This window comes from Diabrotica undecimpunctata, chromosome 7 (assembly GCF_040954645.1).
Source record: "Diabrotica undecimpunctata isolate CICGRU chromosome 7, icDiaUnde3, whole genome shotgun sequence".
Lineage (NCBI taxonomy): Eukaryota > Metazoa > Arthropoda > Insecta > Coleoptera > Chrysomelidae > Diabrotica > Diabrotica undecimpunctata.
This window is the reverse complement of record NC_092809.1, coordinates 14,226,941-14,247,970: the sequence shown is the minus strand read 5'-3', so window position 1 is coordinate 14,247,970 and position 21,030 is coordinate 14,226,941. Positions and strand designations below refer to the sequence as shown.

General features: G+C 33.6%; 1 protein-coding gene across 4 annotated transcripts in view; it reads left to right on the top strand.

The window, feature by feature from the left end:
- LOC140445004 (probable ribonuclease ZC3H12D) overlaps nt 1-21,030 on the top strand; it is a 118,764-nt gene that overhangs the window by 81,031 nt on the left and 16,703 nt on the right. For all 4 annotated transcript variants that reach the window (XM_072536776.1, XM_072536777.1, XM_072536779.1 and 1 more), the window contains 5 exons: nt 10,086-10,334; nt 14,810-15,046; nt 15,339-15,693; nt 17,678-17,876; nt 19,148-19,364. In XM_072536776.1, the coding sequence (XP_072392877.1) occupies nt 10,086-10,334; nt 14,810-15,046; nt 15,339-15,693; nt 17,678-17,876; nt 19,148-19,364 (1,257 nt within the window). The remainder of the gene's footprint in view (nt 1-10,085; nt 10,335-14,809; nt 15,047-15,338; nt 15,694-17,677; nt 17,877-19,147; nt 19,365-21,030) is intronic.

Sequence of the window (21,030 nt, the reverse complement as noted above, 5' to 3'; positions counted from 1 at the left end):
GATTTCCACAAAAAAAATTCATAGTAGGTGTTAAAATTTCGCAGTGATTCAAGTGCGCAACTTGTTTTTTTTAATAACATCGCCGAGATTAAAAAATGTGCAAAGCTTTTTCAATATTCCCGTTCCTGATAATTTTTCACATATTTACAAAAGAAAAAGTTTTTCTTGGATATTGGGCTGGGTGCACGGAAATCGAGTTACTGGAGGTTCCACCCGGTATATTTATAACTATCAAGAAATGTAATTAAAAATACATTTGTTAGTTTAATAAAGTATACAGTTTTATAATAAAATTCTCGCTAAAAACTTAAGGTCTTTTTATTCAAATTCATGCCTCTTATTTGGCTATTTGAAGGCAATTATTTTATCAATATATTATTTTATAACAAATAACAGAGCCCGGCGTAGAGATCTGGGTACGGTTCTGTGACTACCACTTGGACCTGTTTGTATCGCCAAGCACAAGGCGTGAAATCCGGCAATTGTGCATTCCTATATTAGCCGTACTGCACTCTCGGTGTGACATTTTCTATAGGTAGGCACCAAATATTTTGGGAACAATAATTAAAATCTTTTTAAATTTGAAGTATTGTTACTAATAGTGTAATTCACTTCAAGTCATTTATTACAACCCAAATAATAAAAATATAAGAGAATAATTTGAAAATGCGTATAAAATGTTTTCTGAAAACTAATTGGAACTGTCTAAGGTGTTTTTAATTAGAAAATGAATAGTTATCATTTAATCTCTATAAATTGGATGATGCCTTACGAAATGAGTGCACTATACTGCCTTTCAAACATTAGAATCAGTGGTTGTAAATTGCCAGCGGGTTTGCCATATTTCGCTCATTCTGTGAATAATCATAAATAAATCCTCCTTTTGTATTCAACAGCAGTTAACAGCGATAATCTTCTATAAGTACCTGCCTACTTGTACTTTCATTTGCTTCTTTTACTTAGCGGTCATCAAACAATTAATAATTTTCTGACGGTATTGAATAATTATTTTTTCTTTCAATTCACTCGTGAACTGATTCTCCATATTACAATTGACTTTCTACAGCGTTTGTACAGCGTTTTTCAATCTTCAGCACAACAAACGATATAGTGTGCTTCTTGAAAAATCTGCTTTTGGAAATCCTTTAAACTGAGGGGAGATGAAAGGACTAGAATTCGCAGATAATACTATTGACTTAGAGTTTTGATACATTATCGGTTTTTCAGGTGTCTTTGGTGGGGATACTACTTGATTTTCAGGTGTCTTCGATGAGGATGATATAACTTGATTGGAAACCACAATAGACATTTCTGTCTACTCTGGTTGTGGATTTGACTTTTCAGTTTCATTTGGTCTATCAGTCACAGAACTTCCAATAAAGTCAGCTTTAGAAAAAAATTCTCTATTAAGGGGAAACATTCCCGTTTTATTAATACCTGACAGAATAATACTAGCTGTTAATGCTTTCATATATGCCTCTCGAACACATTGTGCTATCTGGTATATTGAAATAGGTTTTCCAGGATGGCTCAGCAACCATGAGTCTATAACGGCATTGTAAACGCTTTAAAGGGAGCGAAAATTGAAAACATCAAGGGGTTGCAGTTCGTTACTTCAATGAGGAGGCAGAGTCAGTATGACACCATATCCTATATACACCAGTATCCTTTTTCAGTTGAACAACTGGTATGTCACGTACTCTCGTGATTGTCGTAGATCAGTATGGAAAAGTTTTCAATTGAACTGTTGCTGAACTTGATGAAGTGTTTTATAATGTCGACAAACAGCTCGCTACTCATCCATCCACTTGGATTTGCACATTCGCACATATAACGACACATATGGTAATGAGAATACCCCTTTCACCGTTAGTACAACTATTCAGCTGTTTACACCTTTCTCAGCCACGATTTTCTTTGGTTTATGCATTGTTGTTGTACTAGTCTCAAGGTTATATATCCTATATTAGACACAGCTGATTGATATCTAGATTAAACGACATTGTAGAAGAACTTGTTGACATTGTGTGGATTAAACGATGTTAATCTTGATAAACTGTAACCCTCTGGTTGACGTATACTGAGGTTCCCACGCCTATTTAAAGATGAACGGAACCATTGGAGTCTAGCTATTTTATCCTTGTTCCAATTTCGCTGGAACTGGTACCTTTCATATATCATATGGTACCTTTCGTGCTGGAATGATTGTTAATCCGTAGTTCATTCAAAGCAATTTCCTATTTCTCTGAAAACACACGTCGTACAGCATAATTGGGTTCAATTAGATCATTATCTGGATTAGTACGTTTTTTTTTCGACATATCTTTGTAATGTCTGAAATTTTACTCCGTGTTCAATGGCAGCAATTCTCAATGATTTTCCGTTTAAAACATCTTGGATCTGAGCTGAATGTCGCTCGACTCCTTGGTTTTTCTTTGCGCACCATGTCTATAACAAACCAAATAAACATTTAGTCTACCTATACAACCATTATTGTAGCATACACACTAGTACACAATGGGTCATTCTCATTGTGTACTAACACCCAGTGTCTCATTGTGTACCAAATAGCATTGTTGTAAACACTTTCTGGCAACACGTTGCCAGAAACCGAACAGAATGGCGACGGATCTTAGAGCAGGCCAGGAACGACAGAGGTTTGTCGAGCCAAAGATGATGATGAATAAGTCAATAAAACTATATAAAAAGTAACTTCTTACCTTAATTAAAAATTTTATCACTGAACTTTCATGAGGTCACGAATGAAATGACGATATTTTAACTGGCGCTGTAAAATGACATTTCTGTGATTATGTTGGTTGCAGAATTGAATCTTGGCGGTAAATTTAAAAAGTATTAGATTGTTTTATTATTTACCATGTCTCAAAGTGTACTACTCTCCCCTACTTTATCGGAAGCTCTTAATGATCATAGTAAAATATTTATATAGCGATTGCAAAGAAGTAGAGGGAAAATTAATTAGGTGCAATCTTATTAAGGGTCGTCGGTTGATTACGTAAAATTAGGTCAATTAATTATTTTCCCCTTTGGTGAGACTTGATAATATTGAGAGCTTCGCTTCCGGTTTCGCAACCGCTAAATATTTATTAATTATTGATAATTTGTTCAATATCTGTTAAGGGTTGTCATTTAGAAGTAAGTCATTAATGCTTTATAGTTTAGTACAAGAATCTATATAGTTATCATAAAAAAAAGCGAGATAAGGCACATCATTTAAACAAACGTAGTTTCCATTTTCGAATAAGGGCTCAGGACATTATGTTATTAAATTCTAAGTTCAAATAACATTTTTATGTCTAAACCAACCTTTCTGCAAATGTTCAAGTATCACCGATGATTGTCTGATAAGATCAAAAACGGTTTGAAATTTAGTTATCCTTTTGGAGATTTTCGTTATAAATTGAATATACTAATTACACAAGAAGTTTTTCCTTGTAAGTTTTTTTGTATTTCATGTATTTTTAAATTATCTTTTCAATTCTCAGAAGAATTTCCTGAGGGCAGATTACTCTTGGTGCCATATTTTTATATTCTTATTTCTCTCAGGTAATTGAAGAAGGCCCGAACCCTGTTGCAAAATTATTTGCATCAGAAATTAAATAAATAATTAAATTTGGCAATAACATATTAATTATCTCATTACATTGACGTAAGTAGCTACACAGTAATATTTTATTTGTTTTCACACATATATTTGATAATGATTTATGGACAGAACACGCCACAGTTATTTATTTATTTAAAATTGCTACAGAAAATTGAGAAAATATTTACTTCACATTTTCTGATGCTTTTAAAAATATGCACTGTGGTCTAATATAATTATGTCGTAAGTTATATCTCTTTTTGGTGATTTATTGATTTCTACGCGCTCGTGAAAATAATAGTGAAAAAATGATATCTTTATTATGTATATTGTCCGTCCATGATATTCTCAGGATTCTTCTGTATAGCCACATCTTGAAATTTTTTTCTTCATCGCTTCAGTGACTTCATTAACATTGCTTCAGTGAGTGTCCAGGATTCAACTCCGTAGTATAATATCGAGAAGATATATTAACATCGTAGGAGCCTTATTTTTATCTCCAGATTAAGGTTGTGGCTTTTAAAGAGTTTGTCCATGTTGTTGAATGCACTCCTTCTTCTTCTTCTTCTTCTTCTTCATGTGCCATCTCCTCTAAGAAGGTTGGCAATTCGCACTTTCGAAACCGCTGCTCTAAAGAGGTCAGCAGAAGTGCAGTTAAACCAAGCTCTCAAATTGTTTAACCAGGAGATGCGTCTTCTTCCGCGACTCCTTCTACCCTGTATTCTTCCTTGCATTATTAATTGCAACAAGTTATAACGCTCGCCCCTCATGACATGTCCCAGATATTGCAGTTTTCTTACTTTAATTGTATTTAAAACCTCTTTATCTTTTCCCATTCTTCTCAACACCTCGACATTCGTGAGTCTATCCACCCAACTTATTCTTAATATCCTTCTGTAGGCCCATAACTCTAAGGCTTCTAATCTGTCCGAAACATCTTTCTTTAATGTCCAAGACTCCAACCCATAAAATAATACGGAGAACACGTAGCATCTCAGAAGTCTTTATGCATCTTTAAATAAAATGGAAAGGTCCTACTGCAGAGTACTTTTTTCAGTTTGTTGAAAGAATTTCATGCCTGTCCTATTCTTGCCTTAATCTCTTCTGTGTACTCATTATTTTCGTTAATTATTGTACCCAGATATTTATATTTTTCAACTTTTTTAATTTGTTCTCCATGTATTGTTATGTTTTCTTGGCGCTGTTGGGCTTGTGTAATTACCATAAACTGTGTCTTTTTTGTGTTTAGGGACAGTCCGTTTTCTTCACTGACTTCTACCACTCTGTCAAACATGTGTTGTAAATCCTCAAGACATTCCGCTAATAAAATAGGGTCGTCGACAAACCATATATTATTGATTGGTCGGCCATTTACTTTTATTCCCATAGTTAGTTCTTCTAGTGCTTCCTGGATTATTTCCTCTGAACACAAATTGAAAAAACTAGGAGACAGGACACAGCCCTGCCTGACGCTCCTCTCAATCTGTATTTCATTTGAAAAGACGTTGTTCTCTTTTACCACAGCGATCTGATTATAATAGATAGCGCTAATGATCCTGATCTCTCTCATATCTAATTTTTTCTTTTCAAGTAATTGGATAAGACGGTTATGTCTGACTTTATCGAAGGCTTTGTTGTAATCCAAGAAACACATATATACTGGCTGATTAACATCCATGCACCTTTGCACAAGTACATTCACAGCGAATAGGGCTTCCCTCGTTCCCAGTGCATTTCTAAATCCAAATTGTGTGTCACTTATGTCCTGCTCAAGTTTGTTGTGTATTCTCCGGTGTATAATTTTTAAAAATATTTTGGGCGTATGACTCATTAAACTTATTATCCGGTGGTCTTGGCATTCATTTGCATTTGTTTTTTTTTGTTAGTGTTATGAATGTTGACATCAGCCAATCTCTGGAAATGATTGCTGTACTCTATATTGTATTGAATAAGTCGACCAATATTCCAATTTGCTGTTCTTCTATTAACCGTATTATGTCTTCAGGTATTTCGTCAGGACCTGTTGCCTTGTTGTTCTTTGTTCGCTTTATCGCCTCTAATACCTCATATTCTGTTGTGTCTGGGCCGTTGTCGAACTTTTCCTGCTCTAGTACTATTTCAGTCCGTTCATCTTTAAATAGCTCTTGAATATATTCCTGCCATCTTTTAAGCCTTTCACCGACGTCTATAATTATTTTGCCATTTTTATCCAGCAGTATGTTTGATTTTTTCTTAATATTAGTGCCTGTTATTTCCCTAATTTTTTTATGAAGGTTTAAGTTATCATGTTTCTCTACCAACTGTTCAATCTCTTCGCATCTGTCACTATACCATCTTTCCTTTGCATCTCTGATCTTTCTCCTTATTTATGTGTGTATAATATTATACATGTTTTTGTCTTTGGTTTTATAGGATCTCCTTGCTTCCATGAGATCCAGAATCTCATCGGTCATCCATTCATTTTTGTTCTTGATCAGCTTAGGTGTTAGTGTTGTCTTACATGCACTTCTAGCCTTCTCTATTCCACATTTTACTTCTTGTGAGTGATCGCATTGTTCGTTTACTATTGTTCCAAGATAGGTAAACTGTTTTACTCGGTCCACTGGTGTATTCTTGATAAGCAGTTGGACGTTTCTAATTTTATTTTTGCTGATAACCAAAAATTGAGTTTTTGGTATGTTTACTTGTAGTCCAAATCTTTCACTTACTTCATTTACTTTGTTTAAAAGTTTTTGTAAACTGTTAAAACTGTCTCAAAAATAACGGTGTCATCTGCTTGGCGGATGTTGTTTAGGCGTTCTCCATTTAAAAGGATTCCATGTTCGAAATTTTCCAAGGCTTCACTAAATATTTCCTCTGAATATAGGTTGAATAATATAGATGAAAGTATACATTCTTATCTAACGCCTCGTAGAATCTCGATCTTCCGTCGGTTTATCTTCAAGATTTCTTCTTATTGTTTTTATTGTATATATTATTCTAAAAAGTTTTAGTGTATGGCTCATTAGACTTATTAGCCTATATTCTCCGCACTTTTTCGCTTCCTGTTTCTTTGGTAACGTAATAAATTCTGAAACTAGCCAAAACTTGTTTTTCCTTCTGTCTTCTATCAGCCGCAGAATCTCTGTCGTCATCCATGTCTTATTCTTACCTTCTTCGTTCTTCATAAAATTGTCTTTAATGTCGTCTATCGTTTTATTAAGGGATTCTATCTTCTCTTCTGTGCTTTCCATTGTATATCGATTTCTTTGAATTTTCTATTTATTGTTTTGCTATTTCTTTTGCTTCATTACATTTCAATTTTCTCATGTCATGTTTTTTTACAGTTTTTCAGCGTGTTTTCTTTAACTTGGTTCTATACACGCCCACTAAAGGATTGTGGTCAGATTGAATATCAGCGCCTAGGTAGGTTTTAACACTGTTGAAACTATTTCTTCTTTTCTTAAAACGTATATAGTCTATTTGGTTTCTTATAATACCGTTTTCTCGGTTGTCTCTAGGTGATTTCCACATATACAGGCGTCTATGTGGTAGTTTGTAAAATGTGTTTAGCACGATTAATTCATGTTCAGCTGCAAAGATACTCTATTATGATATTTATACAATTATTTTAATAGGTACAACTAATATTTAGAGTACTTATCTTTTAGTAGATGGACAAAGATTCAAAATGACAGTATTTGAATTTTGGTATGATCATTTGTTGCTTCGAAAATTTCAAAATAAAGCTAAAATTTCGAAAGTCAAAAACTTGTTATAACTTTTGCAAAAATTAACATATGATATTGTATGAAAAGTTGATTCAAGTAGTCCTTATAATGCACAAATTTCAAGGCAATTCGTCAATTTTAAGTTTTATTGAATTTGTTTATCCCACTGAGCTTTTTTTGCAATTTTGCTCAGAAAATAATAATGATACAGCGATTCTGCGGGTACCACATGAAAGAATTTATATTTTAAATATGTTTTAAAAAAATTAATAAAAGCCATTTTTACCATTGCAAGAACATTTTACTAAATTAGAGTCATTCTTGCCTTATAAATAATTTGAACAACTTTATTAATATTGACTGTAGACTAAATCCACTTTGATATTTAAAAAGCTGGTATTTTTAAACGAATTTTCCGTGACGCTCGCCTCGGCATTTTACTGTAAAGAAAAAAAGTAATACAACGCCACTATAGAAGCTTTGCTTAAAAAATTTAAAGTCAATGGCTATAATGAAGTTAAGAAGGTCTTCTCTATGAGTTTTTCCTCCACAGCCAAAGAGAAATATTCGGATTTTATCGTCATCCTGTATTTTACCACGGTTGATTGAAACTCTACACAATATGTTACTGGGTTTAAAAAGTTGGAGTCCGATATCATTTGTGGAATCTTAATGACTAATGTAACCAAACCTTCTTCGAAAAATTAACAATTTATACCAAATATAAAGTCCGTAAAATATAAGTAAAAGTAGAAGTTTATTTAAATCTGTTTATGTATTAATAAATTAGTGTCATTTTATACCCAGTTGACTCGACTATTCTACTCTCATGTTGTTTGGAAGCGTGCCTCAAAACGTCAGCATTCTAATGATAAATAATAAATTTCACAATTTCGTTAGATCCGTTTGTGTAATGTTTTTGATTATCTTTTAATTCTTTGACCTTTTAGTTAGTTACCATTCTTAGCGGACGGGGACGTGACCGTTCACACAAACGACCTCCATAGAAACTATTGAAAATTCATTATGATATTGTCTGGCCTTATGAATCAAATAATGACTGGAGTGAACAGTACTGTTTGTTATATAATATAAAATAAATGCAAAAGTAACATGAACATAATAAACGAAAATCAAAAACTAATTTCAGAATCAACAAATATAAAATATTCTATAAGTATAAGACATGGTCTATTTATGATACAGAGCAGAGATTTGGAGTCGGCAGCAGCCTTGATCATTCTGTATAATAATGTTTTAAGCCTGAATACTTGATTGTTTGTAACACGATACCAGTGATCCTACAGTTTTTTACTGAACGTTGCAATTAACATTGATAACAAAATTCTATTTATCAGTACTTATCAGTACTTACGTATCAGTTACTTATCAGTAACTTGAGAACATTCCCACTCAACATTTTAACACAATTTTAAAAAATTCAAAAAAAAAGATTTTTTATTATTCTACAATCATTACATATTAACTTTATGATCTAGATTTTTGGAGCTTTCGTCGCTTTAATTTTCATTATCTTGCAGACTGTCTTCTCACATGGAGAGACTTCTAGCGGTATGAGATAATTTCGCCATCTACAGTGTTTTTATCCCTACAATTGAGATCAAATTCTGTTCTTATGCGCATATTTTGTATATTGTATGTTTATATGTCATTTCCTTATCAAACAACTTACTTGTCTAACTTTTTGACGCTACCATTGTCACAAAGCATTGGTCTAGACTATCCTCTTCTATTTCTTACGGTCTTGGGTTTGAAGTTGTCACTATCTGACACCAAGCTGCCACTATAACTATAAGATGTCGCTCATAGTCACCTAACCTTTACGCCATCTAGCCATCTCTTTCTTCCTACCGCACTCTCTGCCTTCTGGATTATGGAAGTATTTTTGTTCCTCTTGATTCGTGCATACACTAGGTGACCAGCCATTCATCTAACACATAGAGTAAACATATTGTACTCTGCAATTATGTGGATAAGATCATTTCGAAAAGTTTCCTTAGTATGAAAGTGATGTATAGATCTTTGTGAATAATAAATTGTAAGTGTTTTATTTATAAACATAATTTTTATCAATCAACAATCAAATTCATTTCTATTATTGTTTTCACGCCGAGATTTTCAAAGGTGAGAAATTTGACCTCGGACTTTTGATTCCAGAGTTGCAACCCGAAGTACTGTTTTTAAGTTGCCGAGATAGTACAAGCGATATATTATTTGACTCGCCTTACCAAGACACAGTTCCGGTTTTTATATCACTTTCGGTTAAAAAGTTATCACCGGAAGTTTGGCAAAAATGACTCAAAATTAGGGAGATCGTATAGCAATCGACGCAAAGGTACACGAAGAGTTTAAATATCGACTTCTGGTCACGTTGGGTGAAAATCTAGAACTTACGAAGTCTAATTGCATGATTTCATTACCTTCTATCCAGTAAGAAGTTATTGCCATATCATCAAAGTTGTAATCTTTATGGTTTTGGGCCCATCGCACAATTTTTCTGAATATTCCCAGCACTTGGTTTCTTAATAAAGCACTGGGAATATAAAAGTCATAGAATGGAGCTAAATATATTTGAATATTGTAATTTTTGGGATGCATATCTCAAACATTTTGATACTAATATGCCTTGGTATAATTATTGTATATTTTCCTTAGTTTAATCGATGATAGGTTGTGTGTTTTGTCTTAAAACTGCTGGGTTATATTTTTTTTAACAAAAACTAATTTTATTTTTTATTATATTCTAGGGTAGAATTCGCTCTCAAGCTTGGCTATACCGAAAAATTAGTACAAGCGGCACTTCAAAAACTGGGGCCTTCGCCCACACAAAACGAATTGTTGGCAGAACTGATCAAATTAGGAGCGCAGAAGGGCAGTTCTTGCGATAGCAGTCCGTCGGAAAGTACTTTAGATATGACGGCATTTCAAATTGAAGCGATCGAAGGAACGCAATCGCTACGTCCAATAGTTATAGATGGTAGTAATGTAGCTATGAGGTAAGTAAATTGTCTTTCTCTTTAAAATCATCATAATTGTTATAAATAACTACTTGGTATAGCAAACATACAATTTTTTAAATGGGACCCCCTATATATTTTTTCATTTATATTCCTCTCATAATTGATGCCACCAGAACCAGAGTGGCCCAAGTGACATTTTTTCATATTTAGACTTTATCACAAAAAACGATGTGAAATAAGATTTTCAAAGCCACAGTGGCCCAAGATTAGTTTTCCATGAGAATAACAGATGGCGATACTAGTATTGTTTTGGCATTGTAATTTTATACTCTATTTTAAAAATCATAGTGACCCAGGTGACTTGGGCCACTCTGACATTGACAACGCTTAACTGTCATTGTGATTCAGAGGTTATTTGCGTGTTTCTTATTTTATAACAGTGTTTTAATTAGAAAATTAATAAAAACATGAATGAAAGTGAGGACGAAGGCGCGGAAGGCACTGCATGTAACGTTAAAGGTGATTTTCTCTGTTATTTAACCAACAATTCAACTGTTATTTATAACCTTTGTCAAGTTAACATAACCTACAAAAAAACATTAATTGTACTGTTTTAATTTTTTCAAAGCTTACATCTTACATAAATAGTAATTATGTTCAGATGTTCCTGGAGCTGTAACAATTGCACATGATGGAGGGAGTGGGGCTGAAACTACTGATAAAATCAAAAATGAATTACGAGATATACTTGGATCAAGCGTAGAGGAGCCCTATCAAGATTCAAGTTCCGAGTATGTTCCAGATCATCGCAGCAGGAGCTCTTCGCCAAATTTGCAACATATTCTTAAAGATTTGTCATTCAGTTTCTACAAAGACGACAAGGAAACACATTCGCAAGGAAAATACGTGGAAAAAAAATGTGAGAAAAAAAAACGAGCTAAAGGTGAGGAATACACTAACACTAAAGGCGTTCTCGTTCCCTGTAAAGATCGTAAATGCCACGAGAAGATCGACCCTGAAAGACAAAGAGTACTATTTTCCAAATTTTATGGATTATAAAATTTCAATTTGCAAAGCTTATACCTGTGTTCACTCGTAAATTAAAGCAAGATCATGTAAACAAAATGCAAACGATGCCACAACAAAGCCGAGAGAATTTTCCAGACTATCATTTACCAGATATAAACGGAAAACAAATTCGTGTTTGCAAGTCATTTTTCAAACATGCCCTTCAAGTATCAGATGGACATCTCACAAGGTTTTTGAAAAATAAATCAGTTAGTGATACGCCCCCTATTGACAAGCGAGGTAAACATGTCCCAAAAAACAAAACTCGAGAGCTGAAAGAAAATGAGTTCATTAATACTTTTCCAAAATATGATTCACACTACACCAGACACAAAAGTGAGACAAGACAGTATTTGCCACCTGATTTGAATTTGACAATAATGTATTCCGAATATTAAAAGAAAATCAGCGAACCTGTTTCTAAATACATCTTTGAAAAAATATTCACTGAAAAGTTCAACTTATCATTCCATGCTCCTATAACAGATTCATGTAAGAAATGCGATTATTTCAAAGTAAAAATAGAGGCTTGTGAAAATAGTGAACATTCCAAGAAGGCCGAACTTACCACTGCCAAGAAGATTCATTTAAGAAAAGGGGAAAGTGTCATGAATAATATGAAAATTGATATGCAGTATGCAAAAGAAAACAATGACACCACAGTAATTATATTTGATCTGATGAAGATTCTTCCAATTCCGGTAATTTCAACTGGAATATGCTATTATAAACGGCAGTTATGTACTTACTGTTTAGAGATTCACAATGCAGCTACCGATGACATTTTTATGTACGTTTGGGACGAATCGACTGCATCCAGAGGGCCACAGGAAATAGGTTCATGTTTATTAAAATTTATTAGAGATAATGTACTTACAAAGAAACTAATAATGTACTCAGACCAATGTGGCGGTCAGAACCGCAATATAAAAATTGCGGTGTTGTGTACGTACATTGTATCAAATCCAGCTTATACTGTGAAACATATTGATCACAAATTTACAGTGAGCGGCCATTCCTACTCATCTTGTGACTGAGTTTTCGGCTTGATAGACAAGCAGAAGAGGTATTTCTCAAACATACACATTCCGGAGCATTGGAACACCGTGATAGCAGCAGTGAGAAAAAAGAATCCATTCAAGGTAGTACAGATGAAACGAGACGATTTCATATCGACGAAAGCCTTAGAAAGTAACATTACGAACAGAAAGATAAGCGTTGATAGGTCTAAAGTAGAGTGGCTAAAAATGCAGTGGATGCTGTATAGTAAGATGCATCCATTCTCCATGTATTTTAAATATTCGAATAATCCAGAAGTCCTTTTTACTGAAGTTAACTTCAGTAAAAAGAATTCTCAAGATGCTGCTAACCTAGAGCTCGAAACACTCTATCCGGATGGAAGAAAAATTAACTCTTAAAAAAAAGAAAGACCTTCTGTGTTTACTAGAATATGTTAATTAGACAATGAGCGATTTTTCAGTTCAGTAGTGTATAATGAAAACATTTAAAAACAATAAAAGTGAAAGTTTGATTAGAACTTAAGTAAAAAAACTAGCAATAAGTTTTAATTTGTAATTTTTCAGTTTAATAAAAGTCATTATCTCTGGTATATTACATTTATTTCTGGTATATTACATTTATTTCTATGGGATGGGTTGTTTTCATACCCGATGGCCTATTATTCTTACTTTTATTGACATGCTTGTCTCAAACAGCCAATGCATAAACACAAGCCACACAGACCGATTAAAAAGGTAATAATATGAAAACTGTCATTTTCAAAGCCTACCGCCTTTAATAATATGAAAACTGTCATTTTTTCAAAGTCTACTATTTTACATTTGTAACTGACACAAATGGCTTTATACTTATTAAAAGCTGCGCATCACAATCGGCATTAGGAATGTTTTAATAAAAATTCCTGGCTTATAATACTGTTGATATAACAATCTAAAAATTGTTACATCAATTGTATATTGTTTTGCTTTCTGTTTTGTGTGAGTTATTTATTTAATAAAAACAATCTTGTTAGATTATTATGCAAAACGTATTATCTTGTAGGAATTTTAAACGGTCTTTAATAAGGTCTTTAATAAACGGGTAAAGATCGGTCTTTAACAAAATGAGCGCCATCTTCAAAAGTCACAACATATCCCTAGATACAAAAATGAGACAGTTGAGATGCTATGTTTTCTCTGTGTTGTTGTACGGGGCGGATGCATGGACGCTTACAGACACCACTATTAAAAAACTTGAAGCATTTGAGATGTGACTTTATAGAAGAATGCTGAGAAAATCATGGACAGCAAGGATCACGAACAAGGAAGTTCTATAAAAAATGAAGAAGGAACCAGATATTGTGTTTACGATCAAACGCATAAAATTGCAATATCTGGGACACGTTATGAGAAATCAGCACCGTTACTCCCTGCTGCAGTCTATATAGCAAGGTAAAGTCAAAGGTAAGCGAGGACTCGGTAGAAGGAGAATATAATGGCTGCGGAATTTAAGAACATGGTTTAAGAAAACCTCAACGGAGCTGTTTCGAGCCGCAGCGAGCAAGGTCATGATTGCCAATATGATTTCCAACATCCGAAACGGATAGGAACCAGAAGAAGAAGAAGATATTTCCATAATATCACATTTATTGATACATTCATTGCATATTGTTATGGTTCATATTTTTTGTTAGTTACTTATTAAACAAAAATAATTTTGTTATATTATCGCTCAATACTCAATAGTTATTTCTACTTAAAAAAATTGAATGCATTCCCGAAATTTAAAGAAAACTAAAAATATCTCGGAAAGTAATAAGTTTAGGTATATATAAATACAATATTTCTAAACAATAAAATACAGGGTGATCCATTTAAAAAAATTGAGAAAGGCGTAATTTTGTTTTGTAGTTCACCCTGTGTACAAATTTTTGTCAATGATTTCAATTAAACTTAATTTATAACCTACAGTATATTGTTTACTTTATTATATAAAATAAACAAATGTTTATGCATTACTTCTTTATATATGGGGTGTTATTTTCATAGGGATTTCGAAATAAAAATGGTCATAACTTCTTAAATACTCTGTATAGTAATGCAAAACCCAATACTATAAGAACAAGAATTATGAGAAAAATACAAATTTGAAAAAATATATAGGGTGTCCCATTTAAAAAATTGTATGTTTGCTATACCACATAGTTATTAATCACCCTGTAGAATTCTACATTTTTTTCAAGTATGGAGAATATCATTGCCTACATTTTTACTAAATAAATTTTTTGGATATTCTATCTATACCATAATGGAATATAATTCTAAAAATATATCCATCTTTCAGAATTATTTTAAAATAACTGTACATAAGTTTCTATGAAATAGGGGCTCTGTCTTGAATCTTCTAATTTTCTACATAAACAATCAACTATTTTTTTCTTTCAGTCATGGTAACAAAGAAATATTCTCCTGTCGAGGCATCAAAATTTGCGTGGACTGGTTCAAAGCTCGCGGACACAAAGACATAACTGTATTCGTACCGAAATGGAGAAAAGAATCACCCCGTCCCGATAACCTCATCAGAGATCAAGATATTTTGGCTGAACTTGAAAAAGAGAGACTGTTAGTATTTACTCCTTCGCGGCTGGTCGGTGGTAAACGGATGGTGTGCTACGACGACCGGTAAGTAGAAGAATTTATTCGTCTGTGAACACTGATAAAAGCCTAGAAAATTATACCAATAGACATCAACAGACTCAAGATAATTGCAAACAAATAAAACATACTGTTTCATAAGGTCCACTTGAAAAATTTAAAAAAAAATACATGTGAACTTGAAAAAATATATAGAATCGAATAAAAAAGGTTTGCTGCGGTAGAAATGCAAAAAAAAAATTTAGTCGGTATATTCCGTTTCTATTTGTTTCAGTTTTTATTGTACTATATAATAATATGTATAAACATTTTTCCGTAGATACATTTTAAAATTGGCAGCCCAGACGGACGGCATTGTAGTAAGCAACGATAACTACAGAGACCTCTGTCAAGAAAACGCCGAGTTTCGCAAAGTAGTAGAAGAGCGCATTCTAATGTATTCATTTGTCAACGATCACTTCATGCCTCCCGATGATCCCCTGGGTCGATCAGGTCCTACGTTAGACAATTTCTTGAAATGCCAACCAAAGAAGGGAGACCCTCCTCCGCCGTGTCCATACGCGAAAAAATGTACCTACGGCAATAAATGCAAGTATCATCATCCTGAGAGAGGACCTTTGCCCCATAAGAGTGTAACGGAGAGATTGTCAGAACACGCACAAAGACATTTACAGGTAAAATTTGAATAACTTTTTTATAATTTGCTAGAGATAAACATTTTTAAAGCTCTGATATAATTTTACTCGAAGTTTCATGTTTACCTACAATAGTAAACACCATTTACTACATATCACTAAAAATAATTTAATTGAGAAGTGATTCATTCTAAGGTTGGTATTAAACAAAATTGTCACATTTGGGTGCTGTAAAACATACCCGTATGAAACGTACCACTACTATACAACCAGTACATGTAGAACCTGCTGAGCGTTGTCTTAATTCTTTTAGATTGCTTATCATTTCTAAACAACATAAAAAAATGTTGTTTTGCGCAAAACATTTAGAAATCCTTATGTTTTTAATAAAGAATCAGTTAAACCATACAAGATACATCACTTTATAACTGTTATTCCACAAACTACTTGGTTTGTGAGTTTTAATGTTCCACGTTCATATATAGCTACCATAAACTGCCTATATTTTGGACATGTACGCTACTCCAGCCAGATAAGTGAAATAAAAACGATGTGAAAAGAATATGAAATAATACTTCTTCTTTCTAGGAATGGCGTTTTAACCCTTTATAGGTTATTGGTACATATGTGTACCACTTGCTGTTTTCACTTAATACTGGCATATTTTTAAAATAAGCAAAATCTCTTTCGGAATAGCAAGGTCGACAACTCTGCCTGATATAACCTCTCAGTGAATAACGTTATTTTTTGATAAAAGACTAAAACGACGTCTTAAGGTGGTAAAAATCAATACCGGTGAGCGTTTATTGCAATCGTAAGTTTTCCACTGTTTTTAACGATCTAGTAGTGAATAATTGATATAAAAGTATTTCATAATGTTTTATTATAAAATTATAAGATTTCATAGTGATTTTCGTGTTTTTGCAGTAGTTGAAAAATGTTGTATCTTGTTAAATCGTTGAAAATATCTATTACAGGTTTCATTTTCCGTTTATTAATGGTGTAAATTAACCTTAGTAGTTGTTGTCAAGAACTCTTCCCACGTATGACAATTTAAAATTTTGAAATAAAATGTTTTCTCAATATAATATGATTATCCTCTAAACTCCATTGATATTTTGGCCAGGAAGATTGTTTTGTTCAAAAAAGTGGTATATATATGGTATAGTTAGTTATATAATGTAAGTGGTATATATATGTACCACTAAACACTAAGTCTTACAATTCTTTAGGTACATTTTTAACTTTAATTATAATCTTAGTAGTTAATGCTTCACATAATCAAGTTTCAGTTCTGTGAACATTTTTATTCATTGCAGATAGAACGCAAACTTCATAATAATTTAGAAAATCCAGATAACATTGCTTATCTATTAAGTATAACCTACAATAATATGGTGTATAATTAAGATGATAAGGGCAATTCCTACGCAGATAACAATATTCCACTGGCTCATCTGTTAAGTAATGGTAACTCAATCAATTAGCCTTGGACGATGAAAGTATTTTAGCAGGAATGACTCCTTTGTAGGACGAGATGGTCGAACTCAGAGGAAACATTGAAAATATTTAAATTCGACGTAGTCGATCAAAGACAAGGAATACTCCGGAAGCTAGATTTACTCTTTCTTAACGCAAAAAGGTTACGCCACGTGGTAGACCATATACCTATAAAAGGAACTAGGAGAAGATGCTACCTTTGTAGTACTAACCAGACGTAACATTATGTCTTGAGTGATTTGCGCATTTTTATCATTTTTCTGGTTGAAAATTAAGTTTCTCATGTAATGGTATAAATATGTACCACCAAACTTTTACTTTTTTTCTTGACACGCTCAGTTGTACATATATGTACCTTCACAAAACTTCATAAATACCACCAAAATGATGCTACGATTACTAATTTTTAGTTAATTTTATCACCCAAGAGTTTTAACAATTAATTAACTTGTTTTATAAATATAAACTATTACTTATATCATAAGTTTGAAAATATATTTTTTAAAAGTTTCATTTGTATTAGGCTAGGGAAGGTGATATCCGAAAAACTCCTCTCGGTCGGACTCGGTCGAATATTCCTCCTCCTAAAGAACCCCAGCACGCCGTTGTCTCCAAGAGTCGCAGCGTAGATAATGTAGGTGCTTCCTATATCCAATCTCAGCCACCGACGCTTCAAGAAAACTTGCACAAAAAGCTGCAACGACAGCTCACCTTGAATCCAGGTAATTATCAATTGTACCTTTGTTACCTAACCTATTATTTAAACATCCTCCTCATTCTAAGAAAACGCTTTAATGTTTTAGTGTAACTTTATTTTGTTTTTACTGTTTAATTTTAATTTATTTATCATAGTTATAGATTAAATTAGAAATTTGAAAGCACGCTATATCCTCCTTATCCCACCCCAAGTGATTACTACATTGTCTTTGAATATCAGTACATATGTAAAATGTAATATTGTTTGTTCTTGCACTGAGGCTTTATTACGACTTGTCAGGTTATCTTGGACGTCTGGTATGCTAGAGTCCATAGAAAACTTTCAAATTGTAATCCCATTGACTGGTCCTCTAGTGTTTCTAGCCAAAGTCCTCTAATATTTTCCAGGTAATAGCCTCGCACTTCAGGGGCCAGTAAGACCTACGTATGAGTTCAGACCAGTTCTGCTAGGTATTCATAACAAACTGGTGGTCATCCTGAAGACTAATAATTCCTTTGTAATGGTTGAAATCTATACTATAGTTTCACGTCCTTTACTACCCACTCACTAGATTGCATCTTATCAAGTCACTGATAGGCAACCTTGACAAATCAAGGCATAACGTGCACACCCCTGATTATAGCTATTGGCTGAGTTGGAAGGATTTAAAGAATTCTTCCTAAACCATTGATAGGTCGTAATTACGTTTCTTTATGCCTATTTCAGCTCTCACCACTTTGCACCACCTTTGTACCATTTATATACTAGCATAACGGTCTATTTTCATAATATGGATCATTTCTTTAAAATTCCCTTCCTCTAATATCCACTTTCAAAAACATATCGAGGCAGTATTGGTACATCATGCAGTTGATCCTGCTGCTATGTCATTCATGAGTATTTTGCCCTAGCACATATCCCAACATCTTTACCTCCATTATTATATTTCTACAGAACAGTTGTACTACTCCCATGGACTACTACCTTTTTCATCACAAGGTGAAGAGGAGGCCAAACAGTATGTTGTAATCTATCAAGTGGACTTTTTCACTGACCTCTTCTCAACCTTGAACCACACTACAAAGATAGATAGGTCGTAAAACATTCTAGGAAATAAAAATAGACTGAAATTATCATTTTCATGTTTATTTAGTATTACGCCGTATTGATTTGATTGATATAAATTTTTTCTATGGATATTTTCGTTTACATTCTAAAAACACCGAATTTCCTATGCTGTTTCAAAATGTTCATCCAAATGATGAGGTATATATTTTTTTAAATATATTTTTTCAGGTGCCGATCCACGATTGGGCGTGAGATATCCAGCGGTTCCCCCGCCTCACACACAGCCAACTGCTGCAGGACAACTTCCAGGATTAACTTCTGCTCCTCCGTCTTCAGCATTTATGAATCCTCCTCCAGGTTGGGATGTACATCAGCACGTGACAAGAATTGCTTCCGCGCCTGATTCTTACAGGCCGTGGCCTCCACAACAACATCCTCAACACAGGTAAGAATGTTTTAATGTAATTGTAACAATAAAGTAATCATTAGATCGTGGGGTGCAATACTTATATTAGAGAGATATCTGGAAGATACAAAAATCAAAACGGTGTCAAACTTACATCTGTTCCGGAAATGAGAGCTTTAATTGGTTTGTTATATTTAACAGGTTTGGAACACGGCTTTACAACTTATTATGCAAGGCAAAATCCGAGGAAAGCGAAATGTGGGAAGACGAAGGATTTCCTGGCTTAAGAACTTAAGGGAATGGTTTGAATGCAGTAGTGCAGAACTTTTTAGAGCGGTAGTCAACAGAATCCGCATAGCCATGATGATTTCCAACCTTCGATAGAAGATGGAACTTAAAGAAGAAGAAGGATCACGGCTCTCGATAAAATTTAGAAGAATTTTGGGCAGACTATTGCATGGGATCAGAAATATTTGTAGCGACCATACACAAAGACGATTTAGATTTATGTTAAAAGTAATACGCTTTGATAATAAACAAACCAGAGACGAAAGATTCGAAATCGATAAATTAGCTCCGATGAAAGAGTTTTGAAACATTTGGAAAAAACAGTCAATCTTGTTATACCGTTGCTGACTATGTAACTCTCGATGAGATGCTTTTGCTTTTCGTGGAAGGTGTACCTTCCGCATGTACATTCCAAACATTTTACACTAATAATATGGAAATATATGCTGGTCAACAACCTGCTGGACCATATAAAGTGGATAATTCATGTGCAGCAGTTACTACAAGGATGTGTGAACTTCTCTATGGAACAGGAAGACATATTACGATGGATCGCTGGTTTGTTACTTGCAACCTTGTTATCCAACTGAAAAGAGAACAAAGGCTAACGGTTGTGAGTACGATTCAGTCCCAAAGAAAAGGACTGCCCCCAATTATGACCAATGTGAAAGACCGCTCTTTAGGCTTCTCTGTTTTTGGTTTTGGAACATATGATGGTGACATCGCTTGTACCCAAAAAGAATAAAAATGTGTTACTAGTTTCATCCTTTCATTACCCTGATACAGTAGACGAAACTAGCAAGAAGACAGAGATGATTTTATTCTATAGTGATACCAAATGTGGAGTAGATATTGTAGATTAAATGGCGTCATCTTACGATGTGTCTAGAAATACTAAACGATGGCCACTTGTAATTTTTGATGGGGTCCTAAATATCGCCAGCATAAACGCTTTTGTAATTACCAAACATAATAATCCCAATACGGAATATACTAAACAACGAAGACAATTTATTAGAAAATTAGGAGGAGACCTAGTAAAAAGTTATTTGGAATCAAGGGCTACAACTTCAGGATTACATTCTAACATTCGAGAAGCTGTTATGAAATACTCTTGAATGCCGACATAAAACCAACTTAATCCACCACTAAGTCAAACAGAGCATTGCAAATACTGCAAGAAAAGGAAAACCCGATATTTTTGCACATTTTGCAAATGTTGGTTTATGCATGGATCATATCGTAGCCTGCTGTGAGGAGTGTATTCAGCAAAAAAACCTAAGAAACTAATTTGCTGAACTATTTCATTAATAATGAAAGCTTTCATGATGTGTTTTTTAATATAGTTTCATTATTGTTTTGATCAATTTTTGTAAAATAGAAGAACAATTTGATTTTTTGTAAGTGTGGTAACTGT